The sequence below is a fragment of the Erithacus rubecula genome (genome assembly GCF_903797595.1).
Source record: "Erithacus rubecula genome assembly, chromosome: 6".
NCBI lineage: Eukaryota > Metazoa > Chordata > Aves > Passeriformes > Muscicapidae > Erithacus > Erithacus rubecula.
The window spans coordinates 4,519,197-4,540,556 of NC_136688.1; the positions used below are offsets into that span (position 1 = coordinate 4,519,197).

At 43.3% G+C, this 21,360-nt stretch overlaps 2 protein-coding genes across 4 annotated transcripts in view; both read right to left on the reverse strand.

Moving 5' to 3' along the window:
• Positions 1-8,833, reverse strand: part of CARS1 (cysteinyl-tRNA synthetase 1) — a 31,398-nt gene extending 22,565 nt beyond the window's left edge. For 2 of the 3 annotated variants that reach the window (XM_079308417.1, XM_079308418.1), the window contains exons 1-3: positions 8,703-8,822; positions 3,655-3,900; positions 725-816 (exon numbers count right to left, since the gene is read on the reverse strand). In XM_079308417.1, the coding sequence (XP_079164543.1) occupies positions 725-816; positions 3,655-3,900; positions 8,703-8,730 (366 nt within the window). In that variant the 5' untranslated portion in view covers positions 8,731-8,822. Of the gene's footprint in view, positions 1-724; positions 817-3,654; positions 3,901-8,702 lie in introns of all 3 variants that reach the window. The other variant, XM_079308419.1, reaches the window with a different exon arrangement.
• A 3,635-nt stretch (positions 8,834-12,468) lies between these two features.
• LOC306803963 (uncharacterized protein) lies at positions 12,469-19,072 on the reverse strand. The gene is made up of 9 exons (XM_079309985.1): positions 19,014-19,072; positions 17,700-17,790; positions 16,832-16,963; positions 16,565-16,676; positions 15,815-15,979; positions 15,438-15,535; positions 15,201-15,293; positions 14,172-14,206; positions 12,469-13,040 (listed from the first exon to the last, which is right to left on the reverse strand). Exons 1-9 carry the CDS (start codon positions 19,050-19,052, stop codon positions 12,933-12,935), a joined length of 873 nt encoding a protein of 290 aa, XP_079166111.1. The 5' UTR covers positions 19,053-19,072; the 3' UTR covers positions 12,469-12,932.
• Positions 19,073-21,360: the final 2,288 nt, after the last annotated feature.

A 21,360-nucleotide genomic window follows, 5' to 3' on the forward strand; every position in this document is an offset into this window, starting at 1 on the left:
ATTACAAAAAACAAATAGTTATTCCATTCCCAACTTTACTGTGAGTAAAGATCACCATTAGCTTTATCATGTAAGAGATAATGGGGAGTGGATGTTTATGTTCTATGCATTTTCATCAATCAAGATACGAGGTTACAACAATCTAAAATAAGCAGGGCACTATTCAAACTGTTAGGGAAAGTTTTCTTTTGCATTGGAAAAGGTTACATCCTACAATCAGTTCACAGATACTTGAACACTACATGCCATGTAAAATTAATATTCTTAGTATTTCCTCTTTCCAAAAGGACTTTCAAACACGACCACAAGATGTTTTAGACTTTTTATATTACAACTATATAATTGGTGAGACTTGTTTTTACATAGAAAACACCTGAATAAAGAAACTGTGATTTTATTCTGCTTACACTGCCTACACTTATGTGTATTACAGTTGAATGCCTGGCTATTTTGCATGACAGCTTGAAACTGGGAACTCAATATTATGCAATATGCACAAAGAGACACACACTTGTAGTGTGTATATATACTAGTGTATACAGGACAATTACACTTGACCAGCAAATGCAATTGACTGGCACAGAGTTCCTTGCGGGTGCTTGTTTACATTCCACAAAATACAACCCGGAGACCTGACTATTGACAGAGCAAACACTTCAGAAACAAGGATTTGATGACTGCTCTATTTGTGTTTCTAGGGAAATCTCCACTTTCATTTATTCACCTTACTGCGAGTCAGGCTGTTGTAGAGGCAGAGCCTGGAATGTTTTGTCCCTTCAGGGGGAGACCAGGGGGGCTGCACACGCTTGCCTTTACCTAGGAGAAAAGGTAGTTTAAAGAAAACTGAAAAGACACCTTTCACAAATAGGTTTGCAATATAACATTTCTTCCTTATCACATCACTATTTAAGAAGGAAAAAACCCCACATCTACATGGAGAAAGCAGCTTCAATCCTAGTAATGCAGCTAATTCTGTTAGAGCCTTCTACAAAGCAAACAAAACCAAAGTAAATTGCTCCAATCTAGTCTATTTTCTACTCTCTAACTCGCCATTCCTATTAGCTTTTGATGCAAGTAGCAATGAGGAAGAGGGTACACATGTAAGAGCATGTGATTCAGGTAAAGTATTACCATAAGTTTTGAAATTCAATGAATCATTAATGAAGTGTTACGGCAATCCTGGCTATCTGCAACACCACTGATTCTACTGGGATGGAACATCACAGATCTCACACAGAATTTGCAAAACATCTCCAGAGTCCAGAGGTGGGTGTCCAGAGCCAATATTGACAGTAGGTGTGCTCAGGCTGAGAGGGAGAGCTGACACAAAGGCTTAGAAAGATCCTCAGCTTTTTATCATGCATTGTTGTTATGTACACAAGACATTTCTGAACACACTCATTTACCACAAATATGCTCCAGTTCTGCAAGAAGCCTACATTTTGCCATTAAAAAGGAGTAAATAAAACCCAGGGTAATATTAGTGACAATATTCTTGCATTTGTTTCCTCTTAGATTTGTAAGAAGCAACATAGCTGTTAAACTCATGGGGTTTTTTCAAAGAGAAGTATGGGCATGTGATTTGTCAGAGTTGCAGTTTGCTGTGCACTGGGCTGCTTACAGCTGTAATGATGTTAAAGCAATTATCACATTAACTAGGAATGAAAGCAAACCAAGAAGTTCAAAAATACAGCAAGTTTGCCAGCTTAATACACACAGCACTATATTTAGGAATTCTCATGGTATGCATTTTAACTGCAATTAAAATATTCTACAAACTGTTCTGACAACAAAATTGCCTTTCTTATCCTGTATCTCAGGGTGCTTTTCACTAACTCTATTTCCCTCAATATCTTCATATGCGTATTTTGGCTGAAAACCTTCAAGTAACATAAACATTCATGGCATAAAAACATAATCTCTCCATCTTGCTTTTTTGTCTAAATAAGAAAAAAATATGTAAGTGTAGTACTCTGCCTCACAAAGGGACTTATTTATTTAATTTCCATGCTATGAATCCATGGAAATATGGGTGCATTCTAAACATTTCATAGCATGAGGTACTCCTGAAGAGAACACCTCAAGTTCTCTCCATAACATGGGTCATACACCAAGGTTTGGATTTGTTTACTCTTTGATTTACAAAGATTACTCTGGCATGCTTAATTGTGGCCAACGCTTCCCTCAGGGAAAGAAGCCTGTGTGGGTTAGTCTAATAAAAGATAAATCTGTAAAGCTTTCTTCAGTTACAACCACATGAACATAAGGAAAAACCCAGATACTAGAGTCCATATTTCTCAGCTTGTGAGTTAGGTGTCAAATTTTGCCAAGAGCAAAGTAAAAGGCTAATAAAATATTGGTTAGTCTGGTCAAATACAACTCTGTCAACCTACAACCTTTCCCCTGGATTTAACTGAAGTTCATATGCTCAAATCCACCATGGAGTTTGCTGGTACATCAAAAAAAAAACCAACAATGAAGCATTCAAGGTCTAAGAAGTACGGCAGATTTATGTGTTATTTTCATGGGGAACACTGCAAAACACCATTCCAGGAAATACACGCACCGATCATGATGATATAAACCTTCAGAAAAAGAGACTTAACAGTAAAGATTTCGTGGTCAGGAAAACAGAAACCTTTTCTCTTACTGCTCCACCCTGACCCATGTAAGTCTATAGACAATCTGCAGCTGGTGGATAAATCTGCTATCAGAGCCAGGGGTGCAGCTGAGATCTCTTCTCTGCTGGCAGGAAGTAATAACCAGCACAAACACTTGCAGGCACAAGCAAAACACAGAGAATTTATTCACAGCAGTCTAATTTTAACTGCTGGTCTGTTAGGAATTGAGAACACAAATGGTGAGAGGTTGTGAGAAGATGGCACTGGAGTAATAATAGTTAACAAACATCAGTAAGAATGACAGACGTGCATTCATTTGTAGGTATTGCAAGCACTATACAACAGCTCTGCGTTGTTATTTTTCATTATTTCATGACTCCTTGAGTAAGGATCTCACTATAAAGCAATTAAATTAGACTAGCTCATTGAGAAACAACTCAGGAGAGTGATGCAGCTCCCAAAAATGCCTGCCCATGCTTACACAATGGTCTAGATTAACCAGTTAACACTTCCTCAAACCATCAGCATGCCTAAATTACCAGGGTTAAAAAAGTATCCCAGACATTCTTTGTGAAGTTCAGTGTTAACAGTCATAAGAGGAAGTATTCAGTTTATTTTATTGTGGATTTGTATATTATACAACAACTATCTGGTTAGCCTTGCAAGAAAAAAGTAAAAAAAGTAGACTGGGCAAATCTTGGCATTTCCAGGAAAAAGCCCAAACCCACACATTCTTTTACAAACCAGAAGATAATCAGGTTTTTAAAGAAAATACACATAACTGAATTCTGTAAACTGAAGAATTTTAACATAAAAAATTTGATAACAGCTTTTACATCCAAATAGGTCAGGATCTACCAATTACACAGTAAGTGTATGCAATAATAATGTTATGATTTCAAATACAAATTGATACTGTAAATTTTAAGGCGTGCAAGAAAGTATGAAAAAGAACTTCTTGGAATTCTCAGCAATAACAACCAATACAATGTCAGCTAGTCTACAACCTGCCCACCAGTTTCATATTACTCACTTGTTTGAAGTTTACAAGGCTCATTTTTTTCACTGCTGCCATCATAGATTGCTTCTATGTGTCTGTACCACCGGACAACATGGATATACTGGTCCACAGGTGGCCCCGAAAACTTTCTGAACACCTCCACATCTGCATGTGAAAATGTGAACCCCTGGATATAACTACGAGTGCTCAGGTACTCGTTCAGAGCCTTCACCCTGGCTTCCTCTTCACTAATGCTCAGAATAAAACTGTAGCTGGAAGCTGTAAAGAGAGGCACAGGACATTTGGTCAGCATTAAAAGAAGGAGATCCCATGACCAAAATATATCCTTATAATATATATCTCCCCCTGTAAATTAGGTCTGGCAACTCGTAAAAAATTTGAGAAAATTAGATTTAATACAAGCTACCAAATAACTATGTATTTCCTGTAAACAGGATTATGTTCATGCGGCCATAAGTTTTTAAAGACATCTTTCAAAGGGTAATAAGGACAAGAATACAGGTCTTTTGCATGAAGAATATAATCTACCAAAATTGGAGAAAATCCTTCACACAGAGCAAACCTAATCAGTCACTGTTTTCCATGCTGCTAAAACACTCATCCTGCCAATATTTAAATATGATTCATTTTATACACTGTGGAAAGGCTGTGAATGTGTCTACTGAACTTGAGCCTGTAGTTACATTTTGCAGGGGTATTGTCTGCATGCAGGCTCCCAGCACAATGCTCAGTTCCTCCTACTTGGTGTAGAAACTCAAAACTTCAGCTGCTGCTGTATATTCCCATACTTCTCCTATGCCCCTTTCCCTCCTCAGGCACATGAATAATATTTAAAATGAGTAAAATCTGCACAAACAGACAGAAGATATCAGATCGTGCCCCTCTCTCGCAATTTTTTAATTCCATGATTTCTTTGGTATATAGGCAAAGCACGTTCAGCTATGTCTCATCTTGACAAACGCAGGGATACAGAGGAAAGCTCTGTAAGCTGGTGGGAATGCTCACTGGAAGAGCAAGCCCTGTGTAAGCCAGTGGGTGTAAATCTCTCTGAGGTTATGGCACTGGGCTAGCACTGCCATCAGGCAAACCCAGCATTCACATTTTCCTACTGTGATTCAGTGTTTGTGGCTCAATTTGTGTTCAAAGTACTGTATAAACATGAAGGCAACATCCTGTCTAGGCAGTCAGCCAGCAAGGTAATTTGAACCAAGGTCATGTGCACTAAAGTGAGAGAGGCAGAAGGAGAGCACCTGTCACTGCTCCCAAATCCCAACAGAGACCACAGCCAGAAGAGTCACTTCTCACACTGGCAGGAATATCTCCTGCAGGAGGAGTTCCCAAACCATGGAGGTGCTCACAGAACACAACTCTTGGAAAGGCAGGAATGAAAGGAGATGGGAAAGTGATGGCTAGGAGACGACATGAGGGATTGCACAATTAAAGTTTTTCAAATATAATCGGTTTAAAATTTATGAACCATTTTCTATATGGAAATCAATTATTAAAATATCCAGTAGCAACTCAGGATGACAGCAAAGTGGCAGCTAGATATCAAGTATGTTTGCATTCAACTCTTCAGGGTATAAATGAGATACAGTGACACATCAGGAGAGCTAATTACAAAGGTCAATGATCTAACAAAAAATATTTAAAATCAAAATTCACAAAAGATATTTAAAATCTATGAATAAAAGAAGACAGATCCATTTAAAGTATAAGTCCTTCTCAAAGCCTATCCATGTAAATGCTCAGTACAAATAACAACTACTAAGGAAATAAAGATTTATAACTCGACCTTATAGGCTTGCCTTACCCAGCTGAATGGGATTGAGCTTTAGCTCACATAGTTCATTTGACTACAATCTTTTAATGTTCCTAAATATTTACTGATGTTTATCAGCACAGAACTTCACATGTTTATACACATGGAATAGTTTCAAATGGTTATGTTCATTAACAGTGGAAACCTAAGACATAAGTCTTCCCACAACGTGAATTTTGTATACATGAAACATATGAGGGAGAAGGCAAAAGAAAAAAAAAAAGTAAAACAAGAATGATCTGGGTAGAAATGAAACTATATCTCAAAGAAAAGATCTTTTGCAAGGAAAAACAACACTCAATTTGCAAAGTATTATTATGGTTATTATGACCATTATTCACACACCAGGCTGCTAATGGGAAGCAAGTCAGTGTATCTGAAACAATGTAAGTGCTTTCCAACCACATCTGCAAACCAATCTAAAAGAGAAGTTGCCCAAACTTACACACATATACAACAAATATTACAGCACTCATACAAGCTTATTTTGGCAAGGAGAAGTGGCAAACACTGCCTGTGAATGTTAGGACCAGTTCAGCACCGATAAGGTTAACAACCAAAACTTTTTGGAGCAATCTTGGCACAGACATTAATAACTGAAATTGTAATGTTTGGCAGGCTCACTGTCCCATTTCCAGTGTCCCACATCAGTTTCATGGCCTGTGCTGAGTAAATGACCATGATAACACTGTCTTGGAAGGCAGTGTAGCAGTGGATCACTTTTTTCAAGCAAAAGGAATCAGTGACAGCTGTCTGTATAAAATTCTGTTTCAGTTTAATTCATATCACAACTAAAAGAAGAATAGCAAATCTACAGAATCTAGTTTTCTGTGATTTCCATTCTGCATCTTCTGTTGCACCTGTCCTGCAATTCCTTCAATTTATTAAACACTTGCACTGAAATATTTCCTAATACCTCCTAAGTGCTGCATCCTGTTTTCCCATACACTTCAGTATTCCCATCCTCCTGCACACCTCCAGCCCACCTTTGCTAAATCTGCTAACTGTGTGCAAGAGCCAGCTGCCCACTGTCAAATTAATCGATTAATTAATACCAATCAATAAATTCAAAAAAGCACTGAGGCAGAAGGGCCAATGGATATATGCACATCTGACCTGTTTTCCTTGTTACTTTAGGAAAACAGGCTAAGGAATTGCCCTTCTCACTAACTGCAATTGTTTCCATCCCCAAAACTACACTTGTTACTACTCAATTGAATCAGGAAGTGTCTCCTTGACAGCAGAAACACGAGAGTACTACAGAGCTGTTGCATAACATTGAATTTTAACTCATGTGAACAGAATGATCCATAGATATCATATCACACAAGAGGAAACAAACACTGAGCATGAGTATTGGAGAGGTAGCAAAATAACCTTGAAAAATTAGAAGAATTAATGTCAACAACGTAACAGTAAAAAGCTGTTCAAAAAAATTCCACTGCAGAGATCAATTAATGCAGTTCTCACACAATAACTGCTGGTGTACAATCTCTTTGGGTGATATAATTGTCACACATTCTTCTTTCCATGCGTGGAGTGCTTCAGAGACTATTAAAGGACACTGGGAATTTGTCTGAGAGACTGCAGCAACACACAGACCCAAAGGCACAGGACAGCTTCTACATTTTATTTGTGCATAAAATTAAATAACTTTGGAGGTTTAATCAAGAGACATAACCTCCACTACATCAAATTTCATTGAAAATCTCCATACTTTTATTAACTTGAAAATGAAAACCTCTGCTCCTTGAAGGTGTGGACAGCAAAGTAAACACAGGAAAGCCATAAAGTAGGCAGTAAGGTAGCTAACACAACATCAGGAAGTTACTTGGCTTCAGGGAAAACTTGTTTCCTGGGCTTCCCTGAACCTGCTAACCTTGTCAATCATAATTAAATGACATTCTAAATGTTCTGGGAATTCCGCAGAGGCATTCTCCAAAAATAAATCTTACCCATTTCTGAACATTTTGAAATGTAATTTGTCATCCCATTTAGCATTCACAAATTTTAGACAACCCAAAAAAGACAAATGTAACATTATCAACACAGCTCCAAACTGCCCATTTATCATCCCGAAAGGAATTCCTCTTCTGAAAAGAATTCCAACCATCTGCTCGGCCAAGATGAGATCTCCTTTTCCACTAACATTTCACAAGAACCAAACCAATGCAGTGATTCCAGCTAATGCCAGACACACCATACACTGAGACACAAAAACAGAGGATTTATCAATACTCACACACGAGAAGCAAGAATCTTTTATGTGAATAGAATTTTTAAGACTGAACTATCCAACACAAAGGAAGACCTTGTAAATCCTAGTCCTTTGAGCCCTGAAAGTTTCACTTCCAGTTTCCTGAACTGAAACTAAATATAACAATTGCAGTTCCAGTAAAAAAACCCCACCCTAACAAACAACAACTAAAGAGTTTCTCAAAGTGCACCTGAACCGAGCTTTTCTTGGGTGTTTTCCCCTCCCCAGATACTGAAAAGACTTCTGAAAAAGCTAATTCCTTGGCAATAAGAAATGTTTCACTTTAGTGGGAATCATATGTGATGAACAAAGAGCAAAGTAATATTCGGTAAAAAAGAAAAAGCAGCAAAAATATTTGTATTTACAGATCCTTAGCTGGAATGACAGAAATTTCCAACCCTTTACATACCATAATGGTATTTCATACCTGCATGACTGGTATTCCAAGTTTCCATTTGCTCCAGTAGTGCCAAAAATTATAGTACTACCCTATCCCTCCTTCCGTATGGAAGCGAGCAGTACAACCCATCATTAAAACACAACCACAAAAAATGTCCGTAAAAGTCCAAAAGTTCGGGCGTGAGTTCAGGGGAGAGCGCTGACGGCTCGGGAAGGGCAGAACAGAGACGGAGACAGGTGAAAAGCAGGGACGGCGAGCTGAACAGCGCACGGAGCGAGCGCGCCCGGCCAGCGGGGGCACAGCTGCTCCCGGCCGGGGTGACGAGGAGCGCTCCGATTTCCCCCGTAAATCGCTGGCCGGCAGCACGAACCTCACCCCCGCAGCGAGGCACAGGGCGAGGACGGGCACCCAGCGCGGGGCTCGGCGGCAGCGGCGCCGCCGGGCGCGCAGGGGAGGCGACCCCAGCGCCACCGCCGTGACAGCGGCGGGGCCGCGACCCCCGCGCCCGTCGAGCCGTGACAACCCCGGGCGCCCCTCGGCCCGGCCCCACCGGGGGCCCGCGGCGCCGCTCGCCCACCTACCGTGCTCGGCGCTGGCGGCTGCTGCCATCCCGCTGCTGCCGTGGCTGCTCCTCCGCCTGCCCTCGCTCCCGAGCTGATGCAACAGCGCGTCCGGAAGCCTGGCCCCGCCCGCACTACGCTACTTCCGGCCGCGTCACCCGGGCAACGGGCAGCGCCGCACGGCCCGGCCCCGCTCCGCACCGACCGGCCCCTCACGGCCCGGCCCCGCTCCGCACCGACCGGCCCCTCACGGCCCTGCCCGGCCCCGCTCCGCACCGACCGGCCCCTCACGGCCCGGCCCCGCTCCGCACCGACCGGCCCCTCACGGCCCTGCCCGGCCCCGCTCCGCACCGACCGGCCCCGCTCCGCACCGACCGGCCCCTCACGGCCCTGCCCGGCCCCGCTCCGCACCGACCGGCCCCTCACGGCCCGGCTCCATACGACACCAACCCACCCCACACAGCCCCACACCGCAAAGACCCGCACCACACAGCCCGTCACAGCCCGGCTCCACACCGCACCGACCGGCCCCGCGGCCATCCCGTAACCCAACCGCACCGTGCTAAGCAAGCCCGACTCCGAGTGCCGCCTCCCGCCTTTTCTCATATAGCTTCAAGGACGGAGACGCCGCCGCCAGAAAAAAAAAAGTCCCAGAGTCGATTTTCCCTCTCAGACAGGCTTTTATTGCTTTCACGTAACGGCGCTGAGCAATCCCTTCAAATTCGAAACAAAAAAAGCATCACAGTACTCTCAAAAACAGCAGCCGACTCTTGGTCGCACCAGCCAGGTTAGGGCAGCAGAGCACAGCCACTAAGCGATGCACGATCTCCTGTCTGCCAAGTGAGCATCCAGCACCTGAGTTTAATATTTCACAACTCAAAGGTAGACAGGTCATGTAAACATGAAAGCAGCAGAGCCATTACATCCCTGCCGGCTCTCTGCATGAGGTGAGGGTGTCAATTCCATTTCTACTAGCAGTTTCTGACACCCTCATTTAAAGAAGTCTGAAGAAACACATATGCTACACAGAACATTTTTGCAGTTCATCGTAAATATTAATCTTCAGTTTCTCCGTATAATGATTTTACCTTTTACAGTTTGATATGTTGTAATACCTGTATCTTATATATGCCTCAATGCATTCAGTAAATTAATAATACATTGTTCCTTTCTCAGTCTGTTTCTCCAGAGAAGCATCTGATAGAACTCTTCACTATAAATAGGAAATAATAATAGCATAAATAATAGTAGCATAAATAATAGTACAAAAGAATTATAGTAGGAAAAAAAGTAGCAGAAGTAGCTTCCTCAGTATCATCTTCCTATAGCCGAGTTTTCATAAGCTGCTCACACTGTTGTGGTGGTTTTTCCTCTATAAAAACATCAGAGGGCTCTCTCAGTTCTGCAAGAAGAAACATACACATCAGCCTGGATTTTAAAACACAGGGGTTATTTTTTCATAGCTCACCTACATACTTTCCCCTTAATTTTCAGCCAATACCTGCACAAAACAAACAGCAGCAGCAAGGCAGGGTTTGGCACCTAAGAAGCAGCAGGACAAACAGGTTTACTCCTAAGTGGTCTTAAAAGTTCTAAAGGTGTTGGTGCACATCTCAGAAGTGATGTCCTAAGGCAGGGCACCATCCAGTAAAGGTGGCTTTGAGGAAGGCTTCCTTGGCATTTTCCCTTGACAGGGCTACTGAAGAAAAAGTTTTAACCACTTCACTATGCTGCTGGCATAGACCCTCACAAGCAAAACCCATTGCTTGGACATCCAGCAGAACAATTTGCTGGGTACAGGAGGATGTGTTGAGGTTTGATGTGCTCTTCCACATGAGGGGACATTTGACAGAGAGATCTCTCACTCTGACATACATCTCACTCAGTAAAGCAGAGTACACACTGCTGCAATGCAGACTAGTTTTAAAACTTTTTTCCAAAATTTGTACCATGCTTATTCTTAAAGTCATGACTATGCTATACTCCCATGCAGAAAAGTCATGCTCCAAAGGCAGAACAGTTTACCACCAGGATTACAAATGCATCAATGATCCTGTTTCAGCATATTTTACAATAAACTGGAAACCTTGTAGCTCTAAGCAATATTCCTTAGCCTCTTTATATTACTCCTTAGGTAGACTAAAGTCAACAGGGAAAAAAAAACGAAATTCCAAGTACTGCCAAATTTATGCAATACTTACCACTTTGAGAGAGATCTTTAGCAGTTATCTGACTTGATTCTCATACCTGTAATACAAAGTTTTGGACCATTACTCCAACAAACCAGGGTGCTTCACTCACAATCATTTTTTACCTACTTGACAGCTTGCTTTTACAGCACACACAGCAAAAAAGGGAAGGGGAGGCAATTTCAGAGCAGACCTGAAAGTACTGGAGTAAAGAAACTTTTTGTATGGTGAAACAAACATGCTACTGGCTCCAAGGCAACATTCGCTGCTATTGCAGAAGGGTGGCTTCTGTTGGGGAGATGGAAGAGGCACAGTAAATTAAATGAGGGATTGAATTTGTTTTCTCCCCAAGCTAGCACTTCCCATGCTTCCTATTACATGTTTAAGGCAAAGTTTCCTCTATTGTTTTGCCTGAAAGCTCTAGGAATAGTTAAGAGCTCAATTAAAGGGATACTGATATTAGAGAAAATACAATGATCATTTCACACACCTACAGTCATTCCACAATTTGCTGGAGTTCCACTTGGAAAATCAGACAGGGCATTCTGCTCAAAGGCAGAATTCTGGGCAGGTTTTGCTGCCAACAAGGTCTTAACAATCTTCCTCAACCACACTGTCCTACAGCATGCCCACCTCCTGCACAGGACAGTGCCCTGCTCAGAAACCACACAATTCTCCACTATGTTCTTCTGGGGGAAGAAAAGGAAATACTTGAAGACATCAGATGTCAGAGAAATGAATGGAGAGCTGTCAATTTGGCAAAGTTGCAGCACTTTTAGAATTAGACTTCAAATGGTTTCAGAGCCTGATTCTCCACCTCCCTGGCTGCTCTGTACCAGGCAGACTGCAGGGTAAGGCACCTAACATCTACAACAACCACAGGAAACTTTTCCTAATGTTCTTACTGATGTGGATTGCTGCTTGCTCCTCTCTAGGTACAGGAGGTAGGTACCCATCCAAGGACAGGGGGAATGAAAGGGCCTTGCTGAGCTGACTTAACAGCACCAGGGCCCCCAAACCTATCACTGTGTCAAGGCTGATGCTCAGAACTGATGCCAAGGAGTCTGTTAGCTGCATGGAAGTGCACTGCCTTGGGCTCTCTGGATCTGTATTTGCTCTCCTGGAGATTCCCAAACTATAATCAGCCTAAAGGAGCCAGTAAGCACTTATATAAATTGCATAGCTTTTAGGAGGGGACAAAGATGGAAGCAAGCAAAAAAAGGCTCCCTTCCTCTTTGGCATTACCAATTTGTTAAACAAGCATAGGCAGGCAGTACAGTACCAGTCAGCATGACCAGTACAAGCACAAAGCAGAGGCACGTCTTCAGCATGACAGGCAGTGCTTTAGGAATAGGCTGGCTTCGGGAATATGTTTTTACATGTGGAAAACAGGGATGAGGAATTACTGCCCTGTCCTTGAGACTTGTCTTTATTAATGTGCAGTCCACCTGTAAGCATAAGCCAGCATGTTTTCTGCTTGCACAGGGACAGTGACCCACAGGTGACAACCACCCCCCTGACCAAGGTGCCCAAGCAGGGTTGTGAGGGGGAACCCCCCCAAATATCACACAGGTAGTTGTATATCATTCTCACTCAAAACAGTGTCTGTTCAAGCATAGAAACACATTAAATAACTTGATCTTATTTATGCAGGACAATTCTTCAACAGCAAAATAAGTGACTGGAAGAGCAAAGAACAGCTAATATTCCAGTTTCAAAATCCAGCATCAGCTCTTCAAGTATCAGCAGTTGTTGGGGGCATTAGAGCAGTGTGAACTCGCTGGTTCTTTGGAGGGAAGGTGTGCAGGTGCCAAAATACTCTGTCTCAGGACTGCATCAGTGTAACACTCTCATTAGCAAATAAGCTCTTACAGCAGCATGAGCACTCCAAGTGTGAACTTCCCATCCACCTGTGGCAGCTCTTACATGAGAGACAAGTGGCACCATGCACCAATTTGTAACTGCATCATTCTATAACCATTTTATTCAAATTAAGGAGATGTTCTATTTGCCAGCTCCCATGCTACAGCATTTTGATCACATTTTTTGTCATATTTCTTCATCAGCTTCTACAAATAGATGAAGTGCTGCAAATCTGGCCAGAGCGTGAGGGGAGACACAACCCAACAAAAAACCCAGGGTGTTTCACATATTTGAGGCACTTATGGACCTTCAAGAAAAAGAGCAGAGTTTAAGGTGAGCCTTGGAACATCTCTTTAAATTCTGTTTCTTCAGTCGTCAAGTGTTTTTGACATAATTAAAATGTATTGAATTACTCAAAATGTCTAATTAGTAACATTAGACACGAGTGCATATAGTGGGTGGGTAATGCATTGGTGAGGGACAAGAGAAGCTGCAGGAAAAGAGTGCTGTACACACTGTGAGAACAGTCTGAATATTTTTCCTAGTTCCTCAAGACTAACATTTGTTGTCTGAAATTGAGCTCATTTTTGCCTTGCGGTGCAGGTAGGAATGAAGCTTCTGACCAGAGAAATTAAAGCCAGCTTGTATTTACTTTGTCCATTTTTGTGTTTATCTTGCAGTAGGCTAGACTAGCAAGAGGTTTTTTCAGACTCAAACAGGAAGGATCTGAAATAGTGTTTGACTACAGGATGCCAGGGTATAACCAGCTTCAAGTTGGAACATATGCCAGCAACCAGCCTCTGCTGGATAAACCATTCCTAGGCATGTACTTTGGGACTGGCACGCTCTGAGCCCTGAACCCCTCCCTCTTTTGGGACTGCTTAGGACCAAGAATTCAGACTGTCAGGTCCTGGTCTGTAGATTGTGACATGAGCCCAAAGGCAGGAAGACTCAATCACATCACTGGATCAGGAGTGGTTAAGTCTTTTGAACAAATAATTTGTAGAGACAATGCAATGAGGGCTTAAACACCACCATGCAGGTAAACAATAGATGCCATCAGTTGGAGAATACACATGTGAAACAGCAAAAAAAAGAAATTAATTGGACCAAAGGATCACTTGGAGACAGTCTGAAGGGAAAACTTGCAGCTAGTCCAAGCTTTTCCCCTGCTTCCAAAGCATCCTGGTCACAGGCTCTGAAATGTTTCCAAGCATTGACAAGGCCAACTGCAGAAGACACATGCAGATATTGAATGAAACAGGCACTTGCTAATTATCATTGGACCTCACATGAATCACAGCTTGTTGCATCACAGCAATACATCCTATCAGAGATGTACAGTAGATGTAGAGAGAAATATTGAGGGCTGTGCATCAGATAGACTAAGACTGAACAATTAGATTGAGATGAAAGACTTGATCCATCACATACTTACCAGACCTCTCTCTGCATCTTTATCAGTTGAAGCAGCTGAAAAACAAAAGAAGTTTCTTAGAAGAAAGAAACTTATAGGAATTGCAGCAACTAAAACATGGCTGAATTCACACAAGACTTATATGCAATAGAAACTCCTGTAACACAGCAAAGCTTTCAAAAGCAATTTAGTTTCTTTGAACCTGTCATACTTCTCACCACAGTACTACCCTTAGCTTTCACCAACAGCACAAACACTGTGCTGCTAACCCTAATACAGAGAAGGGTCCTGCTTAGTAAAATGCAGAGCACAAGATGCAGTTGGGCTTTTGAGCCATTCTGGCAATCTCCTCTACTCCAGCCTTTGTTTCTCAGCATTTTTGTAGGCTATTGCAATAAAGAAGGCAGAAATTGTCTTTACTGACACACAACCACTAAGACATGATTTCAACAACCTTAGCACTTAAAATTCAGAATAATTTTCAATATTCTTTTAAACTAGGAGCAAAAATACTTTAACACACAACAGTGGAAATAGAGGTTCCCAAAGAAAACAGCTCAATTTCTGCTAAAAAAAAAATTAACACAGGACTTAGCAACTTAACATTCACGTTAAAAGGTTCAAACGAATAAAGGGCACCAATTCCTAGGAAAAAAAAAGGCTCCAGAGCCAAACACAGTGAAAGTAATTAGTGATCTAATTAGCTGCTACTTTCTGCCTCATGCATCTGAAACACACACAGGTTTTTCTCTTCGCCAATACAAGGAAAGTAGATTGGAGAATTCTTTTTTAAGGATCTTACTGTAATCTTGCTTTGAAGTAGATACATCTGTCAGCAAGATAAGAATCTCACAGTTAAGGATTATGCATTTTATTTACCAAACAAAACTACTCTTCATTTTCAACGATTTGCTAATTTCAATCACATGCTAAATGAACTAGAGTTTAAGAAGGTCCTCTATAAGAGAACACAAGAACGAGAGATAGCCCTAGTGCATGCGTTGCCTCACTCTGGAAAGCAGATTTCATGGATAATAATCAAGCAGTTACCTTTATCACATTTCAGCTTTTTAACAAGAACAACAACGACGACCAAAACCAAGACACACAGAGCCAGAATAACCCAAACGACAGCACTCATCCCTGCAATGAAAGAAAAACAAAACATAAAAATTAGTAAACAAACATCTGTCCAAAAAGATATTCCTTAAAGTCCTAGAGGAAAACCTAAACCGAAACTAGTACGACAGCCCAGACAGTGCATCCGGGAACACATCAGCCCTGTACATGTGAGTATTTGTTTGCACAGCACATCATCATCCAAAGGCAGCAGGGAATTCTGCAGAGAGCTGCAATAAAACTTCCACAAGGCTTTCTGAGAGACACTTCAGGGAAAATAAGTAGGCACAAGATGACAGCAACCTCTGGATGCTGTAGTACAGACAGTGTGCAGCCCTGGCAGAAGAGGAAGTTACTCCAAGTACAGTAAACATCTCTGCACTATCCATAGCTTTCAACTGGGCCACCCTTGAAACTTGAAGAACCCTGGCAACACATGAAGCTTTCACCCAGTGAAACTCAAGGAGGTTTGGCCCATCAAGCAATTGGAGAACTTGGCCTTAGCAAGTCCCAGACTAACAGGCAGCTCCTGTTCAATGTGTTACAGCAGTTGAAACACTGTTGTACAGACTGCTCTGGTGTTATTAGCCTGAAGGCACAGACCCAACAAACTAAGCTGAGGGGGTTTTTTGTGCACCAGACCTTGACTGGGTGTGCCTGCATCCGCAGCATCAGTGGAATTCTGTGAGATGTCTTTCTCGTCCGGATGCCTGAAGGGGATGGTAACACAAGGTTGCATCAACATTTCCAGAGCAATACTTGGCTCGGCCCAGACCTGATTCTTTTCCAGACAGAGCTTAGAACCATGACCAGAACATGCATAAGCTTTGAGAGAAGTGCACTTCTAAACAATCCAAGAAAAAAACCCCAGCAAAGCAGATAAAATTCAGGTATGTTACCTTCTAAGCGAAGAGGGAAAAGAAAACTAAAAAGCCACAGAGTAGAGGCATTATTCATGCACACTTAGTTTCATTCAACAGGGAGTTCTACATCCCAAAATTTTCAGCGGGGTGCTAGAAAGTTCATTCACGTGTGTTTCTGGGGAAATACCAACCTGAAGACACAAAAAATGCACATTTACAGCCATAGGCAACTAGCACAGAGATACCCAAGTCCATCTCTTCGCAGCTATCAACATCACAGATTTTGACACCTAACACGTTAAATGCATGAATAATGCCATTTGGGTTCAGGGCAATTATTTACAGCCTGATGATGTGTTAGCTATTGGCACAGATTGGGCCACAGCTCTAACTTTTCATTGAAGGAAAAGAATGACTTGGTCTCAAACTTACTTTTCACTGTTTCTCTCACATATCTCACAGCCCTCATCAGCACAGAAATACCCGTGTTTGCACTGGCATTCAGCATCCTGTGTCAGAGTACAGGGACTCAGGGTTATCCGATCTAAAAATCAAAAAGAAGTTGGCAAGTGCAAAGATTATGCTCAGGCCAAAATGGCCATTTAATTTTAAGTTCCATATGCTCCATGAAGACCAGGCTTTCTACATTAAAGAAGGGGAAATGGTTAAATTTTTATAAGATTTCATAAGTTTTGGTACCTTCATTGCAGTGTCTGCAAGGCACACATTCCTCCAAGCCATTTGCATGGGCAGTAAAGCTTTTTCCTTGCTTGCAAGGGTCACATTTTCCTTTTGAATGTGGAACACTGCAGTGAACAGCAACAAAAGTACCTGTGGAAGAAGAAAACAGGCAGCAGCAAAGTCAGGGGGTCTTTTGACAGACAAAGGGCTAAACCAGGATATTAAAGCACAAATTTCTGGGGAGAATTCAACCCTTCCTTGCAAATCAATCATGTGCCACATGAATCAAACAGCACAGGAGAGTCAGGAGGAACACTGGGAATTTGCTGCTCAGACAGGGAGAGGTGCAGAACGAGGTGTCCAGCAAGGCCTCAGCTGGGACAAGGATCAGTCACTGCAGTGGCTCAGGCAGGGAGCCATGTGGATGGCAGCATTGCTGAAGGAATGGGACAAGCCCAGGGACAATTGCTTTCAATCAACTTGTTTTCTCCTTTGTCTGAACCCACATAAATGCACCAGTAAACTTTTGATACTCAGGAGAGGTTTCCTCTTGTTGCAAAGCTTGTTATCTCTACACACATTGAGCACAGAGGGGAGAGCAAAACCATACTGAAGTTTTGCCTACAGACACAGAAATATCAGAATTCCTCTAGGCCCGTTCTTGGTGATAATTAAAATCGTTTAGCATCAAAAACTTTATCCTCAACCACAAGCAGAGGCTTCCTGGCTTGATGCTAAAGCACCTCTCCCAGTCATCACCTGTTGCATTAAGGAGCTCTCACTTCAAACAGCACCAAAAGTCATCACAGCTCCAACCAGGCTTCCCCTTTCACAGCATGCAATGGAAGAAACAAGAGCTAGCAGCTGTCACTGCTCAAAGTCTTACCTGCTTCACACAATACACAGCAGAGACCTTCGTGGGGATACTCATTCTGCCCACAGTTGTCTTGGGCTCCAGGCACGGTCAGTAGCACAACCTACAGGGCAGGCAAACAGGCATCTGGAGTGATTCATCCTCCCAGGATAAGATAACTATCCTGAGGAGATTAACTTGTAAAGACTTGGAAACACATTCACAAGTTCATGGGAAGCCACAGAGGAAACCCAAACAAATTTCGGCTAATTGCTGCTCACAGCAATAATTGCCATCACGAAGTTGGGGTTAAGGAAGCACCACACAGTGGGTGATGGATTTAAGGCAACTATTGCCACGTATTCCTGCATCCATATAAACTTGTTTTCTTTCCACTAGCTCACTGCAGTGACCAAAGTTTCTGCGGTGTTCAAGGGACTCACTTCTGCCTTTTTCCATTTTCTTATTTCATCAGAAGCTCTGCTACTCTCGCTGCAGCAAAATTGAGGAAACTCCCCACAGACGCATCCAACGTGTCTCTCTAACCGTATGCAGAAGGCAAGCCGAGTCATTCACAGTGCTACCAGAGCATTCGTATGATTTTTTATTTTTTTTTTTAAGTAAAAGAATCGCGCGGGGCGCATTCCCGGCAGCGCTCCCGCGGTGCGCCAGGTGCTTCAGGAATGCGAGCGCAGGTTCATTGTCTGCGCCCAGGGACACCTGAGTCACATCTCTCACAACGCGCACACGAGAAGAACTGCTAGAACAAGAGCAGGAGGGGAAGGGGCGGCCGCCCAGCGCCCCGTCACTAATTGCCAGCAGCCGGCATCTTTTAAGTAAAACCAAGAGGGTCCTGCACTTTAAACTCTGCTCTGCTGGACTGAAAAGATTCCCCGTAGCTGTGGGGAGGTGGGAAAACTTCCAGCTTCACAGATAAATAACGTGAGATTCATTAAAGAACTCACTTGTGACTTGGAACATTCCCCCCGTACCCCATCCCCAGGAGAGACGGAAGGTAGCAGCGCTGAGGAAGGATGGGCTTTTACATGCATACAGCCGTGCTAATGTGCCGACTTTCCTGACGGCGCTGGGGCATGAATGGCACAGATTTGCCGGGCTATCAAACACGAGAGGAAGTTCGGGAAAGTTACTAAAGTCTTTTAAAAACGAAAGGGGCAGAAAAATCCCAGAAGGTTACCTCACACTAGAGCTGCAAGAAGAGTTTTTCCCCCACAAAACGCGGAGTACGGGTTCTAACGACACCAGCGCCACTCGCGTCAGGCAGGCGCAGGGCGAGCCCGTGGATAAGTAGCCCTGGCCAGTCCCACGGGCACGCAGAGTACTCACCGGTAGCAGGAACAGCCCCATCACTCCCGCGACTGCCATGGCACCGTCCGTCGCTTCAGACGGGTCCTGCGGAGCCGCCGATTTTTATTCCGCTGATCAGGTGTTTGGGGTGCGGCTGAGAGGCGGGACTCTCCCTTCACGCTTCCAAGGCCTGCCCGGGAAGCGCAGGAAATTGCCTTATTGGTCTCTCCACCTGAACCTCAGGTGCTGACCCTGATCACGAAAAGCAGAGGGAAAGGCTGTAAGTACGATAAGCCGGTCCAATGAGGATGGGTGTTAGAGCGGGTTAACTGGTCCTCAGTTAGTTGGAGTTTGAGTCTGCTGGCTGTGCTGAGAAAGGAACATTCGATCATGCAAGGGACAGACAGGGTAAGGTGGCCGGGTAAGGGACAGGTTGGGATTAGCCGGTATGGAGAAGGAAGAATGAATCTTGCAGAGAGAAGGAGGGAAGGAGTCAGTGCAGTGTGGAGCCGGCTACTGAGAGGCAAGGAAGGAGTCAGGGCTTTGGAGCTGGCTGCTGCCCTGCCTTCGTGTGAAGGCGAGCAAAGAGGAAACAGCGAGCGCTGAGCTCTGGGGCCGTGCTCGCCTGCGAGGGCGAGTGGGGTCAGCAGTGAGTGCGGGGCTGATGAGGAGGCTGAGTGCTGCCCGGCCCGCCTTGAGGGCGGGGAAGGAGTCGGTGCAGGGGTTTGGGGCTGACTGCTACTCACCTGCGAGGGCAGGGAAGGAGTCGGTGCAGGGGTTTGGGGCTGACTGCTACTCACCTGCGAGGGCAGGGAAGGAATCAGTGCTGGGGTTTGGGGCTCACGGCTGCTCTGCCCGCCTGTGAGAGTGAACAGGGCGCCGCCAGTGCGGGTCTGATGGTGGGGCTGGCCGCGGTGCCCTGCCCACCCGTAAGCCAAGGAATGAGTCATTTCTGAGTGTAGCTTGATGCGGGTGAGGAAAACCAAACTGCAAATGCTGTTTGTCCTGTTTTGATACTAAAGACATCCTACGGAAGTGATTTGGTTTTTTTTTTTTTTCCTTTTCTTTCTGAGAGGCAAGGAAATGGAAGGGGGAGCCCATCGCCCGCTGAAATCCTGGCTTTCCCCCTCACTGCCCTCCCGGCGTTGCAGAAATGCTGCCGCTGGGACACCTCGGCAGCGGCCGCTCCCCCCGGCGCGGCGGGGATCGGTGGCCACTGGGACCGAAAAGGGGCGGCTGTGGCTGAGACGAGTTCACCCCCCAATAGAATAGAGGTAAGCAACACACTCCTATTTCTGGCTGGTCCCTGTAAGATGACAGTCCACCGTTCCATCATGCCATAAAAAGTATGATCTTACGGCTAAAAAAACTCCCGGCGGCGACCCGAAAAAAAATCGCATAACCCTTTGCAGTCCCAGGCAAAATATTAACACTTTCACTGCCCAGAATAAACGTTACAAAGTCTTTGTTTTCTCTCCTGAGTGAAAGAAAAGAACGGAAACAAAGATACTCACAAAAGCAACATAAAAACTCTGAGGTCGAACAAAAAAAAATTCAAGTCCCAAGAGAAGAGAGGAAAAAAGTCATGGACTGAAATTTCTTATTTTTAAACAATAAAAAAAGAGACTCTTGTTTCTGCATAACACATAAAAATTTATTATAAGGTAAAGAAATGTTTTAACTGTAAATAGAGACACTAGTGCTAGAATAAACAAATATTCAAATGAATATAATCCCAAAAGTTTAAATGAAAAAGTTTAACATGCCTGCTGTTTCCCAGGGAAGCAAAAAAAAAAAAAAAAAAAAAAAAAAAAAAAAACAAAAAAACAAAAAACCAAAAACAAAACCTCAAAACTAAAAAACCCCCCAAACCTCTGTTTTCAAAAATGAGGAAGGCTTTTGCTTAAACTGCTACAATCCTTAAAGTGTGCCCCATAAGTTACTATCATTCTCAATAATGGTTGTGAAAAAACTGTTAGTCAAAGAAGAGATTTTTACATAGTGATCAAATTTCCATTCTCCTGGGCACCTAATCGCTGACATTGAAGCCATGAAAATCTATTTCTTGTGTAAAAATTTCCATAGATTGAAGAAGGAAATTTCCTCTCCTAAATGAATTCATAAAATATATCTTTTAACAAAAATGATAAACTAATTATTTTTGTCTGTGCTGCCTGTGAGCTGTTGCTCATGGTATTAACTGGGCCAGAAATGTCCCGGGGCTGGCTCAAGAATTAAAGTACCAAGGGAAGAACATTAGAGCCTGACCCAGTGACACCTGAATACTTGCCATCATCACCTGAGAGCTCCTGCACTGACTCTGGTGTTGAGCAGCTGCTCTCTGTGTTCTGGCTGTGGTTGGAGGGCTGATCACTGGTTTTACAGC

What these genes read in the sequence shown, in the direction of transcription:
- LOC306803963 (XM_079309985.1), bottom strand. Translation starts at nt 19,052, where the DNA reads ATGGCAGTCGCGGGAGTGATGGGGCTGTTCCTGCTACCG. An exon ending in ACAACAGTGTTTCAACTGCT is followed by an intron (nt 15,536 to 15,814) that starts GTAACACATTGA and finishes TTTTCCCTGAAG; the next exon opens with TGTCTCTCAGAAAGCCTTGT. An exon ending in AAGATGCAGAGAGAGGTCTG is followed by an intron (nt 13,041 to 14,171) that starts GTAAGTATGTGA and finishes TTTTTCTTGAAG; the next exon opens with GTCCATAAGTGCCTCAAATA.